The sequence below is a fragment of the Phocoena sinus genome, chromosome 12, assembly GCF_008692025.1.
Source record: "Phocoena sinus isolate mPhoSin1 chromosome 12, mPhoSin1.pri, whole genome shotgun sequence".
NCBI lineage: Eukaryota > Metazoa > Chordata > Mammalia > Artiodactyla > Phocoenidae > Phocoena > Phocoena sinus.
This window is the reverse complement of record NC_045774.1, coordinates 16,595,227-16,622,499: the sequence shown is the minus strand read 5'-3', so window position 1 is coordinate 16,622,499 and position 27,273 is coordinate 16,595,227. Positions and strand designations below refer to the sequence as shown.

The window sequence follows — 27,273 nt, the reverse complement described above, 5'->3', positions numbered from 1 at the left end:
GATTTTCCCTTTCCTGTTGTCTTTTGTCCAGGCGCTCCCTAAGTTTGTCCATAGTTTTGGTAATAGCCCCAGAATGATCAATATAAAAACAGCATTCTTCTTTTAGTGCAGCACATAGTCCGCCCTCCTTAAGGAACAGCAGATCTAATCCCCTCCTGTTTTGCATTACCACCTCTGAAAGCGAGGTGAGGGATTCTTTTAACTGAGTTATGGAACTTTCTAATGCCCGGAGGTCAACATCTACAGCTTGCCTTAAGGCATCATAATAGTGGGGTTGTTGGATGAGGGCTGTTGTACCCGTTCCTACCCCGGCTGCCGTTCCTAGTCCTAGGAGTACAGCCAGGGTGAGTGTTATGGGTTCCCTCTTAAACCTTCCTCTGCCCTCATATTCATCTAGAAAGGATGAATCTGAATGATAAATGAGTCTGGGGACCAGCTGAACTAACACACAAAAATCGGTTGAAGCTTTAAGGACCTCTAAAGAAATGCAGGGGGTCAATCCTGTGTTACATGCCCACCATCCATCCGGAGGAGGGAGGAGATACCCTGAGCCCTGTGGGAGGCTTAAATTGGCACAAAGATGTCGGTGGGACGAGGGGGGCGTTCCTACACATGTACCGTTTCCTAATACTGAGGCCAGGGTCAATTTACTATTTCCTTCTTGTTTCCATCGACATTGATCTGGAGTGTTAACATTATTATAATTAGAATTATATCCTATAGCATCATAATAAGGGGGAGGAGCAGCATAGCAAAGCCAACATGATTTGGTAGCCTCCGGGTTTGTGGCATTTAAAACCTCAAAAGCCGCCTGGACCAATGAGAGCATTCGGTCCCGGGGGGGGTCTTGGGCTTGATTGTTATTCCTTTTGGCTCAGAAGTTTGGTTTCTTATCTCTGGTAACGCTGTGGGAGGGGCCAAAGGTAGCGAAGAGTGCCCTATCTCAGGGTTGGGGCTTATAGGAACTGGAGTAGGGGTTTCAATTTTTAGTTTGATGGTCATTAGTAATCCATCATTATATCCTTCTTTATAAAACCTGATTCCCCATGAATGGCCATTTATCCAGTTTTTATCCTTTTTTCCTGGTTCACTAAAAGAGATCTTAAGGGGATGGCACCATTTAGTACATTCAGGCCTATAAGTTAAGGGGTTGGTTGGGTGTGTATAATTGGCTGTCACCTTAATAAAGTCCCAGCCAGAGGTGGGCTTCCAATAGGTGTCTCCTGTGGTTTCACACCCCCAGCTTTTACAATAAAAATGTTCCTTTCCCCCACATTGATAATTTAGGGACCTATGGCGATGAAATCCCGGGCATACATAAAGGTAGGGTTGCTAAGTTTCTGTCGCGTACCCGAGTTTTGGCAGCCGTATTGGCCGGCCCGACCGGGTATGGATGGGGCATTTTGACGATCATGGGAGTGTGCTGTGTCCCAATTGGGAGCTCCTATGGCTAATTTACAAACATCGGGGAAAAGGTCTGGCCACCAGGTCCAAGGAGCAGCAGTATGGCTAACAGACCATATTACATCTCCAGTTTGGGAAATTACCTGCCAGGTTAAATGCTGGGGCAGGTGAGGACTAAAATTACTCACAGTCAGTAGGGGTAACAAAGTTAAAGTTATAAATCTGATGATCGCAGAAGCTTGAGCTTGAGCGGGTTGCTGGTCTTTTGGGCTCGCCATTCCGATGTTGCAGATGCTGGTGCGGCCTTCACGTGTGAAGCGTGGATCCACGCAGCGATGCCGTCTACCTTTATAGCCGTGGGGGTGGTGAGCAGGACGATGTATGGTCCTTTCCACCGAGGCTCTAGAGTCTGGGTTCGGTGCCGACGGACATACACGGAATCTCCGACTTGGAAGGGATGAGCCTCTGCTGGTGTTCCTGGTCGGTAAGCCTCTGCCAGCTGGGACCACACCTCCTTTTGGACCAACTGGAGTCCCAACAGCCTAGCATATAAGTCAGTGTTATTCTGGCAGTCAGGACTTAATTTCTCCCTTAGCGTAAAAAGAGGAGGTGGGGCCCCGTATAGTATTTCAAATGGAGTAAGATAATAGCGGGAGGGGGTATTTCTAGCCCGGAACAGGGCTAAGGGAAGGAGCACCGTCCAATCTGTACCGCCAGTCTCTACGGACAATTTAGTTAGGGTCTCTTTTAGAGTTCTATTCATTCTCTCTACCTGTCCTGAACTCTGGGGTCTATAGGCACAATGTAATTTCCAATCAGTCCCCAGGTATTTGGCCACACCCTGACTTACCTGGGCGACGAAGGCGGGACCATTATCTGATCCTATTACCTTTGGTGCCCCGAACCGGGGGAAAATTTCTTCTAAGATCTTTTTGGCCACCACAGTAGCTGTCTCCTTCTTCGTCGGGAAAGCTTCTACCCATCCTGAGAAGGTATCTATAAAAACTAGAAGATACCTGTTACCGTACCTTCCAGGGCATATTTCAGTGAAGTCGACCTCCCAATAGGCTCCTGGGCGGTCTCCTCTGAGCCTTTTTCCGACCTCAAGTTTTCCTTTATGGGAGTTTACCTGTTGGCATGGAATGCACTCTCGTGCAATCTGCTCAGCTATTTTGGTTAATCCAGAGGTATCATAACCTGTCTTATGTAATAGGGATACCATCTTCTTGGTTCCCAAGTGTGTCCATCTGTGAATCTGTTGTAGCATGGATTTTGCTTGTTGAGGAGATAATGTTCCTTTAGTTATGGCTGGGGTAATTGTTCCCCTATCATTTGGTTTCCCAGGACTCTCATCTGATAGTTCTAGTATGATTTCCCGTAGAGCCACTTCTCGTGCCACCCTATCTGCCATGTTGTTGCCTCTTGTCACCGGGGTATTGTCCTTCTGGTGTCCGGGGCAATGAATGATGCTGACTTTAGTGGGGAGCATGAGGGCAGCTAGCAGTGCCACTATTTCTTCTTTGTTTTTAATTTCTTTGCCCGCCGAGGTGAGCAACCCTCTTTGTTGGTAAATGGCCCCATGGACATGGGCGGTAGCAAATGCGTACCTACTGTCCGTATAGATGTTTACCTTTTTGTTTTCTGCTAGTTCCAATGCTCTAGTCATGGCGATTAGTTCAGCCCGTTGGGCCGATGTCCCTTGCGGTAATGCGGCTGCCCAGATGACCTCTTTCCCGTCTACCACGGCAGCTCCCGCCCGACGCTTACCTTTCTCTAGGAAACTGCTTCCGTCAGTAAACCAGGTAACGTCGGCGTTGGGGAGGGGCTGATCCATCAAGTCTGGTCTGCTACGGTGTGCTGCAGCCAGTACTTCCTGACAATCATGGATGACGGTAGTGCTTTCCAGGCCAGGGTCGGGTAGCAAGGTGGCCGGGTTGAGTCCTGTGGCTGAGGTAAACTTAATACGATCTGAGTTTAACAGCAGGGCTTGGTAATGAGTCATCCTGGCATTTGTTAGCCATCTGTCGGGTGGCTGGCGAATTACACTTTCTAATGCATGGGGGGCTGTTATCGTTAGGTTCTGCCCCAAAGTCAGTTTGTCAGCATCTTTGACCAAAGCGGCCACCGCGGCGATTATTTTTAAACAGGCGGGCCATCCTGCTGCCACAGGATCCAATTTCTTTGATAGGTACGCAACCGGGCGATTCCAGGGGCCCAGTTTCTGAGTTAGTACTCCCTTTGCGATGCCTTTATTCTCGGCCACGTACAGATGAAAAGGCTTAGTAACATCTGGTAGCCCCAGAGCCGGGGCTGATAGTAGGGCTCGTTTAATTCGGTCAAAAGCCCGTTGTTCTTTATCACCCCAAGCAAAAGGGATGCCATTTTTGGTCAGGGGATATAAAGGGGCTGCTAATTCAGCAAACCCCGGAATCCATAGCCTACAAAATCCGGCCGTCCCCAAAAATTCCCTAACTTGTTTGGGACTCTTGGGGGCCGGTATCCGGGCAACAGTGTCTTTCCTGCTTTCCGAAAGCCATCTCTGTCCTCCTTTTAACAAGTACCCCAGGTAACTAACCTGTCGTTGACATATTTGTGCTTTCTTTGCTGAAGCCCGATATCCCAATGTTCCCAGTTCTGTTAACAGCCTCTCGGTTCCCTTGATGCAGTCCTCTTGGGTTTCAGCAGCTAAAAGAATATCATCGACATATTGAAGTAGAGTTACCTGGGGATTGGATTCTCTATAAGATGCCAAATCCTGGTGGAGAGCCTCATCAAAAATGGTGGGGGAGTTCTTGAATCCTTGTGGCAGGCGAGTCCATGTCAGCTGGCCTGACATCCCAGAGGCTGGATCCTTCCACTCGAAGGCAAAGTAAGGCTGACTGAGAGAAGAAAGTCTCAGGCAGAAGAAAGCATCTTTAAGATCCAAAACAGTGTACCAAGTGTGCTGAGGTGGAAGAGTACTTAAGAGATTGTAGGGGTTGGGTACCGTGGGGTGGAGGTCCATCACCCGCTTATTTACCTCTCGTAGGTCTTGTACCGGTCGGTAATTATTAGTTCCTGGCTTTTTAACTGGCAAAAGAGGGGTATTCCATGCAGATTGGCACCTTACCAGGATCCCTAATTCCAGTAACCTTTGTATTTGAGGACGGATGCCATCTCGGGCTTCTTTACTCATGGGGTATTGGCGGACCGTCACTGGGGTGGCGGTTGTTTTAAGTTCTACCACCACAGGGGGCCGATATTTTGCCATTCCCATACCGGCAGTTTCTGCCCAAGCCTGTGGAAACCTAGTCATCCAATCCTGCATGTCAGCTTGTGGAGGCGAGGGTGTTTCATATATCCTGTGTTCATCTTCCAGTTTCATGGTCAAGATTTGGAGTAATCTCCCTTGGTTGTCAGTTATGGTGGGCCCTTCTGGTTGAAAGTGGATTTGGGCCCCCACCTTAGAGAGTAAGTCTCTACCTAGCAGAGGGTATGGGCACTCAGGTATGACCAAGAATGAGTGGGTTACTCGTCCCACCCCAAGATCTACTGTCCTTCGGGTGGTCCATGAGTACTGCTTATTTCCAGTGGCCCCCTGGACCCATGACCTTTTAGTTGAAAGGGGGCCCTTTGAATGAAGGAGGACTGAGTGCTGGGCTCCGGTGTCCACCAAGAACTGGACGGGTTCCCCCTCCACTTTAAGAGTTACCCTGGGCTCGGGGAGAGGGTCCGAGCCCTGACTTCCCTAATCTTCCTCTTCCAATGTTAAGATTTTATCTCTGGTTGGCCTTCCCCCGTTCCTTTTTTTAGGGCATTCTCTTGCCCAATGACCTTTTTCTTTACAGTAGGCACATTGGTCCTTGTCTAATGGCCGCCTTCTATCCGTTGTTCGCCCTTCCTGTCTATTTCTGTCTCTACTGTTTCCTCCTCTGACTACAGTGGCCAGTATCTTACTCAAATGTCTTTCTTGCCTCTTATCTCGTCTTACCTCACGAGCCTCTTGTTCCTTCTGCTTTCTTTCTTCCCTTTCTTCCTCTGTCTCCCTCTTATTATATACCTTATCTGCCTCTTTTACTAAGTCCTGAAGGGAGAAACCTTGTAGGCCATCCAGCCTTTGTAACTTCTTTCTAATATCAGGGGCCGCCTGGTCAATAAAGGCCATTGCTATGGTGGCCTTATGTTCCTCAGAGGTTGGATCATAAGGAGTGAATCGTCTAAAAGCCTCCATTAAGCGTTCTAGGAACACGGTTGGCGATTCCTGGGGCCCCTGAGTTACCTCTCTTACCTTAGCCAAATTCGTGGGGCGCCTGGCCGCTCCATGGAGACCCGCCACCAGAGCCTGGCGATACATTTTCAGGTGCTCCTTACCTTCCAGGGTATTAAAGTCCCAATTCGGCCTGACGAGTGGAAAACCGGCATCAATCTCATTAGGCAACTGGGTAGGTTGTCCATTGGCGCCTAACACATTCTTTCTAGCCTCCAGGAGAACCCGTTGCCTCTCCTCAGTTGTGAGGAGAGTCTGGAGGAGCTGTTGACAATCATCCCAGGTGGGTTGGTGGGAGAAGACAAGAGACTCTATTAGAGCAGTAAGAGCCTGTGGGTTTTCAGAGAAAGTAGGGTTATGCATCTTCCAATTATAAAGATCTGCGGAGGAAAAGGGCCAGTATTGAAGGGGCCTATTCCCGTGGTTATCGGGGGGGCCATATTCTCTAAGGGGTAAAGCAGTAGAATCCGGGGAAACAGCCCTCCGGCTTCTGGTGCCCGCCGAGGGACCCCCCCTTTCCGCCATAACAGGTGGCCCTACTGGTGCGGAGGGTTATGAAGCTGGGGGTCCTAGGGGCAACATGGGATTTAGGGCCGGAGGATAAGGAGGTGGGGAATCTAGGAGAAGCAAATCAGACTGCAGGTCAGGATATATCGCCTTTGGCGGGTCCGGGGCAGCAGATGACTTTTCCGTGTCTGGGGTTTTCTTCAGGGCCAATATCTCCGATTGTGCTGGAGCGCATGCAGACGTGCCTGTTGAGGAAACAAAGGGCCGGACCCACGGAGGCGGGGAGAGAACTAGATCTTCCCAGACCAAGATATATGGTATCTGGTCTGGGTGTCCGTGGGGTCCTGTGTTAAAGACCCTAGACTTGACTAGCCCAACCTTATCTAACAAAAAAGATCCTTCGGGTGGCCACCCTGTCTGAAATGTAGGCCACTCAGAGGTACACAGCGTTTGCCATTTTCCTTTCCTTACTTCTACCGAAAGGTTGTGGGCCCTAGCCCTAACTTCGGTCCAGTGGCTTAGGGTAAGAGAAAGAGGAGTCGTCATAGTTTGTCCCATTGTCGTCCGTCAAAAGAAAGATAATAGTACAGAAAAACAATAAAATTTCAAAAGACACACATTGATATTGCCGCCGCGAACTTAAACCCGAAACCAACTCAAATTCAGATGGCAGCTTATATAACCTGCCAGAACCAGCCGCCGCGAACTTAAACCCGAAACCAACTCAAATTCAGATGGCAGCTTATATAACCTGCCAGAACCAGATGAAGGGGAGACAAAATTTGTTTCTCCTTCCAGATGGACCACCAGGGCGTCCCCCGGGGCCCGTGGACACCAGCTTTCGGCACGTCTGCCTAGCCAGGAGTCCAATACAGATTCCACAGCAAGCCGGTTCGCACGGCTTTTTCCTAATGGCGGCTAGCAACAAACAAACGACAAACAAACAGACAATTGGGCTCGAGCCTACCTGATACCTCCGACTCCCGATGTTCTTGTGACCCGGGGGCGAGTGGGGATCCCGGACGAGCCCCCAAATGTTAGACCCAAGCGGTCTACGAGGGATTCCAACTCGCCCAAGAACCGCCAAGAGTCGAGAGCCGTTGCAACACGCAAGAGGTTTATTAGGAGCCGATGCACCGGGGTTCCCTGAACCTCACGCAGGAGGCCGATGGGGAACCCCTAAAAGCGGAATCACATACTTTTTATAGGTTTATTTACTCATAGGGCGGGTATATTCTCACAATGATTGGGTAAATGTGGTGACTTTTGAATTCATTGGCTTAGGAACTTTTGTCCCACCTTCTGGCCGTTATAGTTGTCTGTTCATTGTGGCGGTTAGGGCGTATACCTGTTACGGGCAACTGGAAAATTACCCGCTGTCTGGCAAGTCCCCGTCAACTGAAAAACTCCAAGAATTGGTTTCGATAGGGAGAAGGAGTGGCGCACGATAGGGAGAAGAATTGGTTTCGATAGAGAGAAGGAGTGGCGCACGATAGGGAGAAGAATTGGTTTACGGGAACAAGTGAGGGGGTGGAAAGTCCCTAAAGGCCCCACACTTGATCCCCAAAGGAAGGACTTGAGACACGAAGAGGAGGCTGAAATCAGAGCTCTAAAGGTGTAGGTTAGTTTCTGGAAAGAAATGAAATGATACACCCCTCCAGGCCTCCAAAAATTACAGGGATCAGAGACTGAGGTATCAAAAGTGGACATTCGCAGGGCAGTGGAGAGGGGTGGCAGGTAAGCATTTGTGCTCTGTCCTGGCCCCAGACCCTCGTCAGCCCTCCTCCGCCTTTTCTTTTCAAATTTGCATTGTGAGCTCTAAGCTCAAAGGCTCCAAGGGCTGGGGTCTGATCTCCCTTCCCCACCACTTGACACCTTCCGTAGAATCCTCCCTAAGACGGTGCAGCAAGAAGCCTCTTTGATGCCTGGGAGCTCCTTTTGATAAGAGCGCTCGGCTCGCTCATCCTTTGATCTCCACAGCCCACAAGTTACCAACTCCAGGTTTGAAAATCCTGACGATCTTGTTTATTTTGCACTCGGAAAGTGTAAGATCCTAGGATGAAAAGCTCTACCGAAACACCAAAAAATAACACGGTTATACCCTAGGAGAATAAAAACTTGCCGTCTCCAGCTAAAGAAATACTTTTTATTTGTGTAGCTTTTCTTTTCCCTTTTCGTGCCTCTGCTACAAGTGCGAGGCCCTTGTAGCCTCTGTGTTCTAATAAACCGCAGGGACACAGCTGTGGATGGGAGCTCAGGGATCTGCTGGTGGCGGTAACAATGGGGTCTATGGCACAAGTGCCAACGCTGGTCAGCCCTGGTCCTTTCTTTGTGCAGAAAGAAGTGATGTTTTAGGATAAGGGAGGGAGGGATGGAGGGAGGAAGGGAGAGAGGGAAGGAAGGAAGAGCTGAGAAAGCAGGGATGTTTGACCTGAGCCTGAGTGAAGGGGTTGGGAAAGAGCTTTTTCTGGTAGAGGAAAGAGCCCATTCAAAAGGGCCCTAGGGCTTCCCTGGTGGCACAGTGGTTGAGAGTCCGCCTGCTGATGCAGGGGACACGGGTTCGTGCCCCGGTCCGGGAAGATCCCACATGCCGCGGAGCGGCTGACCCGTGAGCCATGGCCGCTGGGCCTGCGCGTCCGGAGCCTGTGCTCCACAACGGGAGAGGCCACAACAGTGAGAGGCCCGCGTACCGCAAAGAAAAAAAAGGTTCCTAGCTGACAACAGGTTGGCTGTTCTGGAGCAGAGGGAGGGCTGTTGTGCTGGTGTCAGGTGTGGCAGGGAGCGGGGCCTGAGTCATGCAGGGTTAGAGACCATGGTAAGGAATTGATTATTTTGTTCTTAGAGAAATAGATTTTAAGCAGAGGGCCAGCATGGCCAGATTAATAAGGTTAAAAGATCCCTCTGGCTGCTGTGTGGTAAGGGAGAAAATTGGCGATCAGCAAAGAGAGGGCTCTCGCGGGTGGCCCAGAGGGGTTGGTGAGAAATGGTCTGATTTGAGGAATATCTTGAAGGCTGAGCCAACAGGACTTGCAAATGGCTTGGTACGGATGGGGTGAGGGAAAGGGATGGATCAAGGATGACTCTGGGCTTTGGATCCTGTCGGGGAAGGGACGTGTTGTGTAACCTGATGAAGAAGACAGGAGAGACAGCGATTTGGGGGATGGAATGGGAGCAGATAAAGAGTTCTGTCTGGATGGTGAGGTGTGAGATGTCTGCAGACATCCAAGCATCCAAGCTGAGGTGCTAAGGAGTCAGGGGATACCCATGTCTGGAGTTTGAGGTAGCAGTCAGGCATTGAGATCATTCCTTTTAAGGAGTTCCTGGGAACTTTGCTTTATGGAAACGTTTACTATTTTAGAAACATTTAGTTGTTTGAGCTCCCTTTGATTCCTGGGATGAATACCTGGAGAACATGCTGGAGTGTGTTGGGATTTCTCACATCCCTCCCGGGGAAGACACGTTCACACGATGAGCAGCCAGGACCCTCTGCAGCTATCCTGACTGCATTACGGTGGAATTCGTTCTGAGGATTTCTCTAGACTTAGGCAACCATTTTTCTGAATTCTTCATCGCACGTCCTCTTTACCAAGTCAGATATAGATCGACTTCCTATTCACGTGTGTTCCCAGTGGAGTGCAGCACAGTAATTAAGAACCACAAATTGTTCTTCATGTTCACATTTCATAGGTTACTGAAAAGAACCCAGTCGCGAGCATTCCAGGTGTTTGTGTGTGAGTGTCTTGTACATGAAAATTGGACCTCATTTTCCCTCTGCCTTCCACAGACAGCCAGGGTACGGTCATTGCGCACATCATGTGGGTGATAAATTGGAAGACTATGAAGAAAAAGGGGTTGGATGAGGCCTCAGTATGGAAAAAAAATCTATAAGCCAAAATACACTTATTTATTACGTTTGGATAAGTTTCCCCACTTGAACTGTCCCTGGCTTAAACTCTACTTCCCTTTTTTATTCCTATTTCTTAAGTTACTTTGCTCTCTCCTGAAAAAGGTCTCCTTTCATTAACCCTATTCCCTAATCTACTGTCTTCTCTAAGCCTCCTTTTGCTTTAAATATTTCCCACATTTTGCTCTGTTAGAAAGTCTGGTCATCTTCACTTTCCCCTAAACTCACCACATCATTGGCTCCCCTACAGGATCAAACTCAAACGTGTGGCCAGCTGGTAATGTTGCTGGCGCCCGGGCTGCACAAAAGGTGGAGATGGCAACACTCCAGGTGGGCTTTTCAGATGAGCAGATGCCGGGCACCTTCTGGAAAAACCAGTCTTCCCTCCTCTGGGCAGCTTAACAGCTGTGTGGCTGCCAGCAAACTACTGGATTTCTCCAGGCCTCTATTCTCTTCTTTGTAAATAGGGGTAATTCTAACTGACCTCTGATATGTGAATTAAGTGAATAAATACCTGTAAAACACTTAGCAGAGAAGGAATTCAATAAGCTTTAGTTCCGGTCAGAATCCCCCTGAGTCTTTTATTCATCAGGAAACAATAACCACGCACTCTGAAAAAACACCCATGCCACTAAGTGGCTATTAGGGAAGACAAAGCGAGCTTCGGAAGCAAGCTAGACTGAAAAGATGAAGGGAAATTGACAATCAAGACAAAGTGGAGAAACAATGCAGTGGTTCTCAAAGTGCGGTTTCAGGACCCATAGCATCAGCTTCATTTGGGAGCTTGAAATGCAAATTCTCAGAGCTACTGAATCAGAACCTCAGGGCCGGGCAGTCTGTGTTTTAGCAAGCTCTGCAGGTAATTCTGATGCACGCTGAAGGTTGAGAACCACTGGTCTAAAGTAAACTCAACAGATATTGGGTGTAGAATGATGCTGCATGTTTCTGCATGTGTATGTCCGTGTGCATACGTACCCACATGGTTAGACTGTTTGTAACTGCTGAAACTGTTAACCAAGCCTGGTAGTATCAGCAAAGTCCCACCAAACTGGAGATTAATTACCCATTTTCCTTTGGGACTTTTGTCTGAATAGAAATACATCTAGAGTACTTATTTTCAGTGACTTTGCACTAAATTCATTTGGGGTTTAAGACTGTTAATTCATCAACGTTTTCTTCTTTTTTCCTAGGAAATTCCACTTACTTAGATGACCATGGACCCCCTCCTAGTAAGGTAAGACCTTTGCTTGTGGTATAAATCCCCTTTTCCTTTTCTAAGTACCTACCGCCTTCAGTAACCCCAGCCAGATCCCTCCGGGCCCTGAATTGTTCACAAGAAAATAGTAGGTAGCAGATGTCAAGTTAATCTTTGACTAACAGTGGGTGGAAGAAGGAAGCGCACAAAGATAGCCTAAATGGTGAGGGAGCAAGAGGCATCATTTCATCAGGAGCTGAAGCTATCCCAGGCACGGGAGCCTCAAGCTGACTTCAGACTTTTGGTTGCGTCTCCTGTTTGCTGCCTCCTTTGCCTTTACTCTCCATGTTGGACTGTGATGTGATGTCCACACCCCAGCCTCCTCATGTCTTCACGCTTTGGGCTAGCCTAACCTCTGCCCCTTTCTCCATGGCCTGCCTTACTGGGGATACTCCACACAAGGCTCAGCCCTCTGGAACCGGCCTTCTCTGCCAGTGCCCTTGCAAGTCTGCCGTGGCCTGGCCTGTACGATCACTTTTGTTCTTAGCAGCAATTTTGGTCTGACTTTTAAGGGTCAGAACAGTCCAGTGAAGTATTAGTGGAGTTCCCCCCGCCGCTCTCTACTTTCTTGAGTGCAATGAAAACCAAATGTCAATCTACTGAAAAATGAGGAAAAACACAGACACTCTTTGACCACTTAAGGTGATGCCTGCAAAGTGCGGTTGTAAGTACATAGTGAAAAGATAATCGACCAGTAACCTTAGAGGTTGGAAATTTACCCTAAAGTTGGCTTCTGCATTTGTGGGATTTGAAGAACTCCACCACATTTAAGACCATGAGCTTTGGAATAAGGTATTTCTGGGTTCATCTCGGGCTCTACCACTGTAAGTATATGACATTAGACAAATTACTTAATATTTCAAGCCTCAATTTTTTGATGTACAAGGTGGGGTTAAAAATATGACCCCACAGTACAGGACATGTAAAAAGATTGAACGAGCTGATATATGAAAAGCACTCCGCACCCGGCATGTGATAAGCGTTAAATAAACGGTGGATACTGTTAACTAGACTGGAATAGCATTAAGATTATTGATGAATGGTACAGTGGTATTTATCACAGTGGTGAATAGTTTACCACTTGGCCCACTGCATACGTATTGAGTGCCTGCGATGCTGCAGGCACTAGGAATACAAATATGAAACAAAACAAGAATAACCATAAGGTAGCCCCTACCCAGGAGAAACAAAGGAATATAGAGGGTTAGACACCATCTGAGGATAAGGACTTCATCTAGCTCATCTCAGTATCCTCACATCCTTGCATTAGCCTCGACACACAGAGAGGCACATCGTGACTATCCATTAATTCTCACTGAACTGAACCATGGAATCCAGAGCTGGAATCTGAATCGGGTCTCCTGGCTCCCATCCCAGGTTCTTTCCACTAGGCCAGTGTTCTCAAACTTTAGCTTGCACCAGGATTTCCTGGAGGCTTGTTAAAACATGGATTGCTGGGCCCAGACCCCTGAGTGTCTGATGCAGTAGGTCCAGGGTGGGACTTGAGAATTTGCATTTTAACAAGCTCCCAAGAGATGCTGATACCAAACTCTCTTACAACACAGATAATAGCAATACTATTTGCATTTTTAACAAGCTCCCACGCGTTGGTGATTATCTAGGGGTGGAGTGGCAAAAACACTCAACTTTCTAAGCAGTAGCCAAAATAATAAGAAGAATATAAAAATAGGTAAAAATAATATTGGTATGTTAACATCTTTCATCCATGCTTATTACTTCTGGCAGGGTGTAAACAAACCCCAGAAGTGATGAGGTCAGGGTTCCGGATGAAGGTCCCTTAAATGTCCCCCGAGGTGAAGCCTCGGTTATGTAAATCTACAGACCACTGGTGTATTCAGGGACACGGTGGCACCAGGGGATAAGGACTCACATGTGTGTGGCCTCCGGAGTAAACCCCCAGCCTGGCAGTGAGAAGCAAGACTGAGTCCAGGTCCACAGTTTTCCTATTTGTTTAGCGCTCAGAAATAACTTTTTGATGCCAAGATCGAAAGAGCTGTGATCTAGATGAAATAAGGTTTTAAACCCTGAAAATGTACGGACTGAGGTTTACAGGCAAGTTCTCATTTTATTAGAAGATTCAGTTCCACAAGTTTCACATTCCACAAGTAATAGCCATTTAGAGAATGGGGTGTGTGCCCCACAGCACATCCAGAGCCCAGGTCTTCATTCTCTCCAGTATTTTCATGAAAAAGAACCAAATGCCTCTGACTTTTACTTGTTTTTTCAAATCTACTTAAACCTCACAGCTCACCCCAGTTTTTGATCTAAGTCATTATTTAAAGGCGGATGTTAATATTTTCTTTTGTCGACCACTTTTTACGACCGCTTTGTGTGTACACAAAACTTAGCGGTTTAAGCTTAGAACCCTACTGAGACTGACGTGGAGATCGCTATTGAATGAATGAGAAAGATATTCTTGGGTACAAAAACAGGCGTGAAGCAGCAATATAGTGTGATCTTATGTCTTTAAAACTTGTGTGCATATGTATGTGTGTGTACAGAGAGAAGCCTGGAAGGATAATGATGTTTACTCCGGATGGTGAGACTTCAGGAGGCTTTTACTCATTCCCTTATTTTCTGTGTAAATTTGAGTTTCTTAAAGTCATACTTGCTCAATCTAAATATCAGAGTGTGTGCGGTGGTGGTGGTGGGGAAATACTGTGTAAGAGAAGATTAAAGTTGGGCTGAAAAATCTGAGGTGCTCTGGCCTCTGCAGCATCACCTGTGGTTCCGTCCACCCCACCCAGAGCAGCCTGACCTCTGGAGGTGATGTCTTCTCCTTCCTGGCTTCACTTCGCCTAGGATGTTGGTCTCTGATGTGAGCTGCTGGCATCGGCAATGATAAATTCCGGAGGTAGCAGATAGAATACAGTTACTATTTCACATATGTTGGGTTCCCAGATCCGATAGATAAGGAGAGCTGCTCTAAGCAACTCAAGGAAAATAAAATCACTGTCCATCGCTGATGTCTACCGTTTCCTATGTGGCAAGCACTCTGCTAAGCGCTTCGCATGGAAGTTTAGTCTCTATAAAACTCTATAGAAGAGGAAGTAATTATTTAACCATTATTTTACAGATGAGGGAACTGGATCTTAGAGAGGCTGGGTAACTTGCCAGCTACTAAGAATTGGACTTGGGATCCCAGCCCAAGGCTGTGTATGTAGCTCCAAGGTTCACGCTTTTAACCATTCCAAGATTACTAAGTTAATGTAGAGACAACAATTTTTTACCTTATTTCTGGAGTTTTACCCTTTTATATAAGTTCTCTAGTACTTTAACTAGTACAGTACACAAAGTCTCAGTATAATACCAGAAAAAAAAAATAGTCATCACCATTTACTGTTGGGTCCAATGGACTTTTTAAAAATATCAATCCAGAGATTTTTTTTTTCATCTTTTTCTTTCTAATCACCTTTCTATACATACCCACCTTCGGCATTTGTTCATTTACATACTGTATACAGAGTAAATTTTGATGTACAAAATCATCAAAGGTGAAAGAAGACTGTCCCACATTCATTTAGCAAAATGGCATGGTCCAGGTTCTTGTTGCAAAATAATGTTTGATGAAGTCCTTCCCCTGGACGACTAACTGCATGCGAATACCATGTTTTCTTTTTGACCTTAGAAAAAAATATTGTTTCCTCATCGACTCTTGAGTTTGAGAGAGTTAATCTAGAATATCATCATTGGAAGACTCATGGTCTGAGGTTTCACTTTCATGATTAATTTCATTTGATCATCACCATCAGGGTCTTGAGTGTTGCTCCTCTGACTCTAAACATTTGTCTCTGATTCTTCTAATGCCTGGGAAACCTCTCCCTCCGTCGATTTTCTTCTCTTTGTCATTATAGGCAGGAATGAAACGTTCTGAATCTCCACTCTGGTCAATGAAAGTTAAAAGCAGGGAATTCCCTGGCGGCCAGTGGTTAAGACTCCATGCTTCCACTGCAGGGGTCCTGGGTTCAATCCCTGGTCAGGGAACTAAGATCCTGCAACCTGTGCGGTATGGCCAAAAAATGAATAAATAAAAAATAAAATTAAAAAAAAAAAGAAAGTTAAAAACAAACTACAAAGATGGTATCTCCAGTCTTCTGCTATATCTTTTGTAAAGATGATGTAACACTTTAGGCAGCAAAATAAAATATGAAGAGTGGTGAAATAGTGACAATTTATTTCCCTAATGAATCGTTCTAAGCCTGCACTGTTCAGTACAGTAGCCATCAGGCTCATGTAGCTATTTAAATTCATTAAAATTCGAAAAATAAAAATTCACTTTTTCAGTTGCCCTAGCCACATATCAAATTCTTTGTAGCCATGTGCGACTAGTGCTACTGTATTGAACAACACAGAATAAAACATTTCAGTCATCACTGAACAGCAGTGTAGTTCTAAGCTATTCCATCATCCTTCCATTTTTCTGTTACTTTAGTCTTTTTTAAGCATAGTTGGGAGTAATTAATGCATAACTGGTAGGTAATTATTTTAAGATGATGAACTAGCAAAGCATTTCAAGATACAGGAAAAATAAAATCATTAAGATTCCATAATGGATCTTAAATTTTTAAAAGAGGCCGGTAGATCCTATTACATGGTAATTATATTATATTACATACTACATATTATTATTATTATATAATTATAATTATATGGACCTATTATATGGTAATTACAAGGTAGGATGAGTTTTATTCTCTTTGTTTTAAAAAAGTACATTCTCTTTGGAACATCTCCAAGAAAGAATAAAGTCAAGAAATATTAATCCATACAAATGGTTAGAACTGCTCAAAAAAACCCCCAAAAAACCTAAAACACTAAAATTGAGTCCAGGGAATCCTGATGGTATACTGAGGGTTAAGATATATTACTCATGTCTGCATTTGTATGCAAATGTATTTTGACATATAATACTTATATGTTATTTTTGTATAGAAAGTGATGTGCTAGGAAATTTAGTATTCGAAATTCTGTTTTTAAAGGGGTTCATTAGAAGAGGGTTTACAATTTATTATGCTGGGAAACCTCCAAATGAATAAGTGGTAATATTAATTGAGGTGACATTTATATGCACCTAGCAGTGTCTGGAAATGAACAATTGTTCATTAAAGGTTAGTCCTTCTTCTCCACCCCCAAGAAGCTAATTTCCCGTTAGTATCAATTAATTAATGAGTGACTACTTTGTGCTAGGGATCAGGAGGACATGATAAAACTTGAAAATAATCCCCTGCTGTCTAATACTTTATAATCTAGTTGCATTTTAAGGTTTCAAAGAGGCAAAGACTGTGGGAGCACATAATTCTGCGGTGGATGTATTCTTCAGTCTAAATGACCGTATATAGACAACCATTCATTCGTTGAGGTGTTTACTATGCCCCAAATTTGTGTTGGGCTCTGTACTAGGCACTGAGGCTATAAGGCTGCAGAAGGCACAGTCCCTGCCCTCAAGGAGTTTAGAGTCTAGTGGGAAGGACCGGCTAGCAAACAGGCCCACTCTAATACATTAAGTAGGTGGCTAGTCGCTATGATAAGGGTGAACCCAGGAGTCTCTGCCTGACCTTCCTTCCAAGTGAGAGTCCTGAAAATGGAGTAAGGTGAATGAACCAAGTCAAAGAGTCTGGTATGGATGGGGTGAGGAGGGACAGGCCTCGTTTCTGGGATTCGAGGTGTGCTGGGTGGAAAATGGAGATATGAACTGCTTTGAGGAGCTTGGCTTTAACAGGAAAAAGTGAAAAAAATGACAGCCTAAGAGATGGAGACCATGTTGGCATAATTGTATAGTAGAAAAATTTGACTAGTAGGAAAGGAGTGACAAATGAGAAATTCAGTTCTGAATGGTGTTATGAATTGAATTGGGTCCCTCAAAAGACCTGGTGCAGTCCAAACCACCAGAATCTGTGAATGCAGTCTTCTTTGGAGATAGGCTCTTTGCAGATGTAATGAAGATGAGGTCACATTGGGCCCTAAATCCATGTGACTGATGTCCTTATAAGAAGAGGGAAATTTGGACACAGAGACAGAGACATACAGGGAGAATGCCATGTGACGTTGGAGGCAGATTGGAGTTATGCTGTCACAGCCAAGGAGCACCAATGATTGCTGGCAACCACCAGCATCTAGGAGAGAGGCAGGGAACACATTCTTCCTGTGAGTCCCCAAGAAGGAATTCACCCTACTGACACCTCGATTTCAGACTTACGGCCTCCTGAACAGTGAGAGAATAAATTTCTGTTGCCTTAAGCTACCCAATTTGTGATTCTCTGTTATGGCAGCCCTAGAAAGTAATTCTACATTGAGTTTAATATCTTCAGTTACCAGGATAGCATTGCATTATGCCCTGTTAGGCATTATTTGGTTTGACTTAATAAACATTGAAACGATCCTTACATGTCTCTCACTGGGATAATTTAAGTGCATTTTCATATTTTTTTCAACATTCAGTACTACTCACATCTTCCCCCAACATTCCTTCTTCACTTTGTTAATTTTTTTCTTTGTAATTCCCATGCCTTAGCTATTTTATTATCCCCAGTATTCTCCCCAGATTCTTCTATTTGACATTTGTTTCTGCTGTTCAAATTGTGTTTTTTAATATTCAAAAATCATTTTATATTGCATCATACTTTTTTCTGGAAAGGATCTCAGCGGCAATGCATTTAGGAAGTTACCTAAAGGAAACCTCCTATTTTCACAGGACCAGGGAGCTATGAGAGCAAGAAGCTAAAATAGTACAGAAGTCCATTGCACTTCAAAAAATATGTCCCTATTTCTATCGGGGATGTCTCAGCTGCCCTTTAACACCACTACCACTGAGTCCCTAAGAAAGACTGCATATTTGTTTAGGTTTGTTTTTCCCTTTCAATAACTCCTTTCAACTTGGAGATACATCTGTTGAAAGAAGCTATTTTAATGTTTTCTACTGAAGAAACCATGTTTTTCTGGAGCCTACAAAGGAAAACCCACATATCTGGTAATCATAGTAGGTAAGTGACTTCCGGAGGATACTGGGAGTACAATTACTTTCAGGTGTCCTGGCCAAACATCTGCCAACTTGGAGAGCGTTTCTGCATCCAAAATTCCCCCTTTCCCTGAAGGCTGGTTACTGAGATTTATGTACACCTACAGTCTCCTTTGGTCAGAATCACTTTTTACTTGGAAGAGTAGAGCTGAGATTCAAGAGGAACAGTAATTTCTTGTTTTTCTTCCCCCGAAACCTCCAAAGCTGTTTTTCAGGGTATAGGCATGGCCATCCACCTTGCTTTTTCCTCTTGTCTATGAGGACCTGCAAGAAGCAAATAAATCTCTGGCACAGAATTGGGCTGTGTGCTGGGCTTGCCTTGTCTGCCTGCTTCCATTCCCACAATTGCTGGAGCCACTGCTGCTGAGAAAAGGGCCCCCCTTTTTGTCCTGCTGTAAATAGCATCGGATGTGGTTAAAGACCCCTGTTATCTGGTTTTCTTTTGGGGAAAAAATCGGCATTCTCCCAGAAGTTTGTATCTTCTTATTTTTATCTAAGGCAGAAACAATGCAGTTTCTTTTTTTTTTTTTTTTTTTTTTTTTTTTTTTGCGGTAGGCGGGGCTCTCACTGTTGTGGAGCACAGGCTCCGAACGCGCAGGCCCAGCGGCCATGGCTCACGGACCCAGCCGCTCCACGGCACGCGGGATCCTCCCAGACCGGGGCACGAACCCGCGCCCCCTGCATTGGCAGGCAGACTCCCAACCACTACACCACCAGGGAAGCCCCCAATGCAGTTTCTTTAGAGTCATTCTTAAATTATGAAATATTCCAAACACAAAAAATTAGGGAGACAAATAATACATATATGCCTCATATATCCAATGTGCCTGCCCCTTAGATTTCAAACACGTTACTCTTTTAATTTGCCAGATTCTTCATTTTGACTTTCGTATTTACTCTTGGCGGCCAGGAGGTTGAGGAGCATGGATTTTGCAGTCGGACCTCAGTTCGGATTCTAGCCATGTGCCTAGTTACCCCACAATAAAAACTTCACCTCTTTGAACTTCAGTTTTCTATTTCTAAAAGAGGATAGCTATATCCACCTCTTAGAGCTGTGCGGCTTAACTGTGATAAATGGAAAGCACTTAGCATGATGCCAGACACAGGTGAGCTCCCAGCACTGGGTTCTTAGTACTATATACTATAAAAGGCCTTTTACAAATTCTGGTAGCTCACTTTGCTGAAATGTAGAGTAAGCCTCACTCCCAACCCCCAACCTTATTTTCTTTGGATTTTTAAAAGCAATTAATTACATGTCATTTGGCATCCCAGATACCATCTCTTAGCTTACGGAAACTTTCAGGTCCTGTGGTTATCCCTTCTTTTATTCCCTGGGCTAGTTTAGCACACCAAGCAAGGCCTTCCACCATCCCCTTGCCATTTAGCTTTTCTTAAAGCGCGTATTGTTTTCTGTGTCCACACCTGACCTTACCCAAAGTCCCTTTGAAAAACTACAGAAGTGCAGCTGATTTTTCATTTTATGGACAAATCAATTGTACTGGGTAATAGGTTTGTGTTTAATGATTCATGGTAAATATATTAGGTTTAGAGAAAGAACTAGCAGGACAGAATGAGGCAGAGAGTCAGGAATCAGTTTCACTCTGATGCGCATGACCTTGAAGGCATCCCTTCCACCCTCATTTTGTTGATCATTGCAAATGATAGGAAAATTAATGATTGAGTATTTTATTTTTGAATAACTCTTAAGGGTGTCTGAGCTCAGCGTGTGCTATAAAGAACTTCACGCTTTGGTATTTGGTTTAAGATGGGTAATCAATAGCTTAGAAGGTTAAAGAAAAATCAGCCTTACGTAATCTTATCCCGAAGTCACCTGTATTCTTGCTTCACTCTTCCTTTGCACTCATCACAGTTCTCAACCATTAACGTGGAAGTCTTGGGCCCAGCTAGCGGCCTCTTGAGATTTCAACTTTCCCTGCAGATCCGTGTCCAAGTTCAGAGACAGTACTTGCAAGTTTATCAATCTTATGAGCATGTAATGTGTTCTCTTTTTCCCAAGAACATAATGAATCCATTTCTTCTTCCACATATGTTTAGTGCTATTAAACACATCTTCCACTTCTTTTTTTTTTAATTAAAATTTTTTTTTGTAAAACCACAGGTTTAAAAATATGTGGTTTATGTAATTGTTCTTTTAGCATTTGCGCCAGCACACTCCCCAAGGCCCAAGGGCCAGTTATCATTGATAAGATAGATGTTCTCCAAACCTTATCCAAACCAGCACCGGTTACAATCATGGACTTAGTAGTTGGATTTGGGCTGCCTTTTACAAAAAGGAAGGGCTTTAAATGAAGCATGAAATTTCAAAACTGCATCTTGTTGGCAAGCATATTTAATCAAGAAATTGCTTTAGTAAATGAAGAAAACCCATGCTGCCATTCTTTGGCAGGGTAACAGTTGGCCTTGGGATTTTCAAAGTTGTAGTAACTTAATCGTCTTAGCAGTTCCCAATATAGTTACCTAATTCTTTTTATTTGTTTTATTTCTTCCTTGACCATCTGATCAGTTTTTTTTTTTGTTTTAAAAATTATACATGCTCCTATTTTTTTTTTTGATTTGGAAAGTACAGAAAATTATAGAGTAGCAGGAAAAAACAATCACCCAGAATGCCACCACTCAGAGGCAAACCATAATGAAGAGTTTTGCAAAATCCTGTCCAGTCTTTAGACAATATTAAGAATATTAAAGTCTTATGTACCATTTGTTGCAAATAGTTTGCCAGTCCTTGTATGTGACCTTCTGCACATATGTAATGCACAGTTTAAAGCACCAGAGCTTATTAGCTTATTGTGAAAAAGTGAACCCTGACTACACCCTTCCCCATTCCTTTCTGCTCTTGAGAAACAACTATTGATACTTGAAACTCTTTTAACTGAGTCTTTAGTGCTAGTTTTCATATCTTTGAATGACTTGCTTGTGTTACTTCCTCTTGGATTTCCCCGGCTTTAGGCATTGTCCGCTGACATCCTTCTGTGAACGGGAGGATTTAGGTCTTTCACTGGAGCCCACCTGCCACCACACAAGCACTCTCCTCATCCCTCATCCTCTAAACTGGGTGTGTGTTGTTTAGCGAGTCCTAAATCAGTACTCACTGTTTTCGTTGTTGACACCAGTAAATAATAAAATGGCAGCTGAGCCATTACGATAAGGTTTCCTTTCCTGTCCATCTTTTTGTTTTCTTTGTAACAAGTAATTGTCTTGTTTTGTACATGTATTTTCATGCTTTTCTGTGATCCCCAGGTTATCTCAGACTCTTCTCCAGTTGTGGAAATATCCTCTCAGTGCCTCCAGACACATTTGGTATTCTGTCAATGTTGAGCTGCTGAAGTCTGTCCTGGGCATTCTTGCCCGTTCCCTCTGGGCTGGTTGCGCTCAACCTCCCGCTTAGATATGCCTTGGGAGCTCCCTTCACTCTGTTCTGTTTGCTCCCACTTCCTGCATCCCATGCTGTATTAGTTTCCTGTTGCTGCTATAACAACTTACTACAAACTTAGTGGCTTAAAACAATGCAGATGTATTGCCCTATAGTTCTGGAGGTCAGAAGTCTGAAATGGGTCTCGCTGGGCTAAAGTCAAGGAGTCGGGGCATGGCTCTTCTGGAAGCTCCAGGAGAGAATCCATTTCCGTGCCTTTTCCAGCTTCTAGAGACCACCCGCATTCTTTGGCTCATGGCTGCTTTCTCCAACTTCAAAACCAGCCTTATAGCATCTTCAAATCTCCAACTCTGTCTCTCTTCTCTCCCTCTTCCACTCATAAGGACCCTTGTGATTAAATTGGGCCCACTTGATTGATCCAGGATAATCTCCCCATCAAAAGATCTCTTTTTGTGATGTTAAGATACCATATTCACAAATTCTGCAGGTTAGGACTTGGACATCCTCTGTGGGAGGGCCATTATTCTGCCTTCCATGCCTATCTTTCTCTTTCCTCAGCCTACTGAGAAAAGGTGCATGGGATGGAAATTTTCTGAAATATTGCATTTCTGAAAATGTCTTTATTCTATCCTTGATTAATTGTTCGACAGGATAAAATTCCAGATTAGGAATCTGTATTAATCAGTAGAGGCTAGAGTGATGCAAGAGCTCAGTGGCTACACACGGAAGAGTTTACGTCTTGCTTATATAAGACCCTCAGTGAGTCCAGTGGGTCCACTGGTTCTTAGGGAAGCACATTTTAGGAGTTCACGAAGGGATTTGGGCTGTTTCCATCTCATGGCTTCACCATCTCAACTTGGACCTTCATGTCACTGTGGCAGGGCAGACGGGAGCTGGGTGTGTGCGTGAAGACTTCTCATTCCTTCATCCTGGAAATGACACGTGTCACTTATGTCAGCAGTCTGTTGGCCAGAACTGGTCACAAGGCCCTGCTCAAGTGCAAGAGGGCTGAGAAATAGAGCACATGGGTGCTGTGAGCATTGTGTCTCTGCCTCAGAATCATTTCCCCTCTGAATGTTAAGGTCCTTCTCCACTTTACTCTAGCTTCTGGTATTTCTATTGAGAAGGCTAACTGTTGGCCCATTATATGAAAATATAATCTGTCTCTATTGCAGCCTCTTATTCCTAGTATTCTAAAATTTTATAATTTTGTGCCTAGTATGTGTCAGTTTTCAGGTACTATTGTTGATACTCAGTGGACCTTTTGATCAGGAAACTGATATCCTATTCTGGGATATTTGCTTGACTTTTCTCTCTCTTTTTTTCAAATAAATTTATTTATGTATTTATTTATTTATTTACTTATTTATGGCTGCGTTGGGTCTTCATTGCTGAGTGCGGGCTTTCTCTAGTTGCGGCGAGCGGGGGCTACTCCTCGTTGCATCGTGCGGGCTTCTCATTGTGGTGGCTTCCCTTGTTGTGGAGCATGGGCTCTAGGCACGCAGGCTTCAGTAGTTGTGGCATGCGGGCTCAGTAGTTGTGGCACATGGGCTCAGTAGTTGTGGCTTGCAGGCTGTAGAGCGCAGACTCGGTGGTAGTTGTGGCTCACGGGCTTAGTTGCTCCATGGCATATGGGATCTTCCTGGACCAGGGCTCGAACCCGTGTCCCTTGCATCGGCAGGCGGATTCTTAACCACTGCGCCACCAGGGAAGCCCTTGACTTTTTTCACTGATGATTTCTTCCTCTGCATTTTCTCTTTCTGGATCTCCTCTTATTTGGATGTTGAACCTCCAGAACTAGTTGTTTATATTTCTTATCTTTATCCCTCCTATTTTTTATTTTCTTTGTGTTTTTGCTCTACAATCTGGAAGAGTTTCTCAACTTGGTCTTCCAACTTTTCTGTTGAGTTTCTTCTTCACTGTTCATATTTTTAATGACCGAGAGCTTTGTTGTTATTCTTCTCTGAATGTTCTTTGTTATAGCATTCTTTGGTTTCATAAAGGGCCTTTGCATTTCTTACAAAAGATTATTCCAAGATGTGTTACCTTTTTGTGGTTGTTATTTTGAATGGAACATGTTTTCTACTATGTTTTAAATTGACTGCTGTAATACTGAAAAATTATTGATTTTGTGCGTTATATATACTCACGTTACTGAACTTTTTATTTCAATACTTTTTCAGTTCTTCCTCTTTTTCTTGATAGGGATTCATGTAACAGACAAACAATATTCATTTTATCTCCTTCTACCTAATTCTGTTTCAAGTTTTATAACATTATCCAGAATAATATTAAGTAATATAAAGTCCATGAGGGGGACTGGGTATTCTCACCATGTCATCCACATTTATAAAATGTCCCTGGCACACAGTAGCACTCATTAATATTTGTCAAATCAATGAATGGTGGTTATAAAAGCATCTCTGTTTTGTTTGAAATTTTAATGATAATGCTACAAGTGTTTTATTACCAAGTGTAATTTTGACATTTAGTTGAAGATAGATATTCTTTTCTTTTTTTCGTGGTACGCGGGCCTCTCACCGCTGTGGCCTCTCCCGTTGCGGAGCACAGGCTCCGGACGCGCAGGCTCAGCGGCCATGGCTCACGGGCCCAGCCGCTCCGCAGCATGTGGGATCTTCCTGGACCGGGGTACGAACCCGTGTCCCCTGGATCGGCAGGCGGACTCTCAACCACTGCGCCACCAGGGAAGATAGATATTCTTTATCATGTTAATGAAATATTCTTAATTTTCTGGCTATTTAAGAATCATGTTCCCTTTGTGACTTGTGACCTTGCACTTAGAAACATGTGTTGAATTGAGTTAATTCACTTTAATTTTAATGGGGGAACATAGATATATTTGATAAGTATAAACAGGCACTTTTTATCAATGTTTGATTTGTCTTATCTTTACGGATGACGTGGAAGAGGAAATGCTCGGAAAAATCTCTGCTTTACAGGTACTCTAGTCTTTTGCGGGGAGCGGGGGTCGAGGGCTAGCCCTGAACCACAGGACTATCTGCTAAGCCTAGTGCCTTTGTCAGCTATCGCCTAGGGGCTTCTACCTAGTACGATGCTGCAGCCCAAAGAGGCCATCAAAATGTTGGACATCCCCCAGCAGAGACAGTAGCTGTGCCCTGTGCAAGCTATGATTTATCTGTACCCGAAAGATTATATGCAATTTTCATCAACAAACAGCAAAAGAGGCATAATTGAGCTGGAGTACATCCAGAGAGTAACAGCTAGAATGATCTTGGAAGGAAGAAGAAAATACTAAATTGATTACGATTCTTGTCAGGAAAGACCTTGGTATGGGAAAATGATCAAAATCTATAAAGCCGGAAGGAGTGTATGTTTGAAGTGAATACAAAACTGTTCACCAAGGCCTTGAACACATCTCTTAAACAGGGTGGGTCAGAGATAAACGGAAGAACATCGTGCTTCTTATGGAGGATAGTAAACCCCTGGATTTCATGTGCCCAGTTGACAGTGCAGGTCAAAACTATAAATCTGTCCTCATAAAAGTTTATATAATTCATGGATGACAAAGCTATACTGGATTAGGTCGAGAACAAGGTTGCTTGGAGGGACAGCCTAATGTTTCAGAGTTGATGTTCTTGAATCCAGGAAGATCACGCTCATTTTATATATAGAAAATGAACATTCTTCTTTCCCCAATTAGGGTATCATTTAGTGATTTTTGACTCTTATTTACAGTTTAGTCATTGTTGATGCCTATCTTTAAATCATTCACTGGATTGCTACTGTTCAGATTACCCATCTTGTAGGGCTCTGCTTAAATCCTACACCTTCAGTGGCTGCCCTAGCTGGAGACCCTATTGTGTGAATACTTTAGAACAAGGTGTTTGAAGGTCCTGGTACAAGCCCAGGCTCCAGGTCTTACTAGTTCTTAGACCTGGCAAAAGCCAACTATTCTTTCCGAGTTTTGTTTTTCTCGTTTATAAAATGGAAATAATGATTTTCCTGTATTCTTCACATTGGCATCTTTGTGAAAGGAAATAATGTTTTTGTAAAAGTGCTTTGGAAGCTGTAAGGTGCTGGCTATGTCACTAATAGGTCAAGATGGGGATGGCCTGTTTCCCGAACCTATAAGCCCTCAGGGAGCTGCCTGTCTCTTCTCAGGTTCCTGAGGGGAACCCCCTCCAACAAATGAGCCCCAGTGTGGCCTGCTGCTGTGGTGAGCTGGCTTGACTGTGGAGCTACAGGGTTCTTTTGGCCCCTGAAGCCTAAAGCCTAGTGAAGGGCAGAATGAGTGACAGCCTGACAACCCTCTTCCAGGCTCACACTCTCATCTTGACATTGAGCTTTTACCATCTGAAGGTGACCTTTTATCACGTCGCTCATCTGACGGTGAGAGGATGTAGAGAGAGTGATAGCTATTTTCCCAAGACCCAGAGCAGAGCAGAACCAGCAGGACTCTCCCCATATCCTTTCCCTGCGGCCGTGTCCAGACTCCCTCTTGGCCTTTTTTTTCCCCCATAAGGGAAATTGGGAACCATTTACTTATTTCATAATCTATACAGAACATAAGAGAAAACGAGCAATGCGAAGGAGGCCAACAACAGGAAGAGGACAGGATAGGGAGCCAAGTGCAAGATGACTTTAGAAACCTTTATATTGTCCCCTGAGAGCATTATTTCTTGCCACCATGGCCTAATTTTGTCCTTGAGAAATACATGACCTTAGGATTCCTCCTCCTCCATGAAGAAGAAGGTAGTCTTGAGCCCCTGTTAGAGATCATAGTGTGCAAAACTATAAAGCACCACAGATGTTAATTATGATCTTATCATACTCTCCTGTAACAGTAGATAGCGTACACCATTATACTTTGTACTGTCACCTGCGTGAATATGTTTTTATCTCCCCAACTATATTGTAATTCCCTGAGAGCATGGAACGTGTTTTATACATCCTGCTTGGTTTAATGGATATGTACTGGTTATATGTACCTAGAGGAATCCTTTTATCTGGCGGTCAGAGGTATCCAATGAGCTTGCCAATTATATAAGCTGTTTCCAGCATGGTTCCATGGTGCAGCGCTAGCTTAGCATGGTGCTGTAGAGTATTCATAATCAGAGGTGGCCTGGAATGGCGGATGCTTCTTGCCTGGACTCGCTTCTTTCTCCAACTTTTATTCTCATGCCTTTCCCACTTTTTTCCTCCCCTCTTCAAAACTGGATGCCCCTCTTGCCTTGGACCAAAGGAATATCCCGTTAGAAATATATGTCAGGGCATTAAGGGAAATGTGCAGACTCTAGTTGGATGAGGATTTCAGGTCCCTGGAATTCAAATTCTAAGAATTTGATTCTGTGCTACAGGTTAACTGCATCGTGGGTAAAAATATCAGAAGAGGAGAAAATAAGCTGATCTGGGTTTGTCATTCGTCTACTTAACAGACAAGTTATGAGGGTTATCCAGTAGATGTTTCTAAAATTACGCAATTTGTTGAGGTAACAGGTGGTCACTGAGGAGTGATACTGTTAGTGTGATTGCCCTTGTGACACAGTGG

General features: G+C 44.4%; 1 protein-coding gene across 1 annotated transcript in view; it reads left to right on the top strand.

Annotated features, from left to right (window-relative positions):
• Nucleotides 1-27,273, top strand: part of UST (uronyl 2-sulfotransferase) — a 302,202-nt gene that overhangs the window by 110,738 nt on the left and 164,191 nt on the right. Inside the window, 1 exon segment of the mRNA XM_032651795.1 lies at nucleotides 11,252-11,295. Coding sequence (XP_032507686.1) covers nucleotides 11,252-11,295 — 44 coding nt within the window.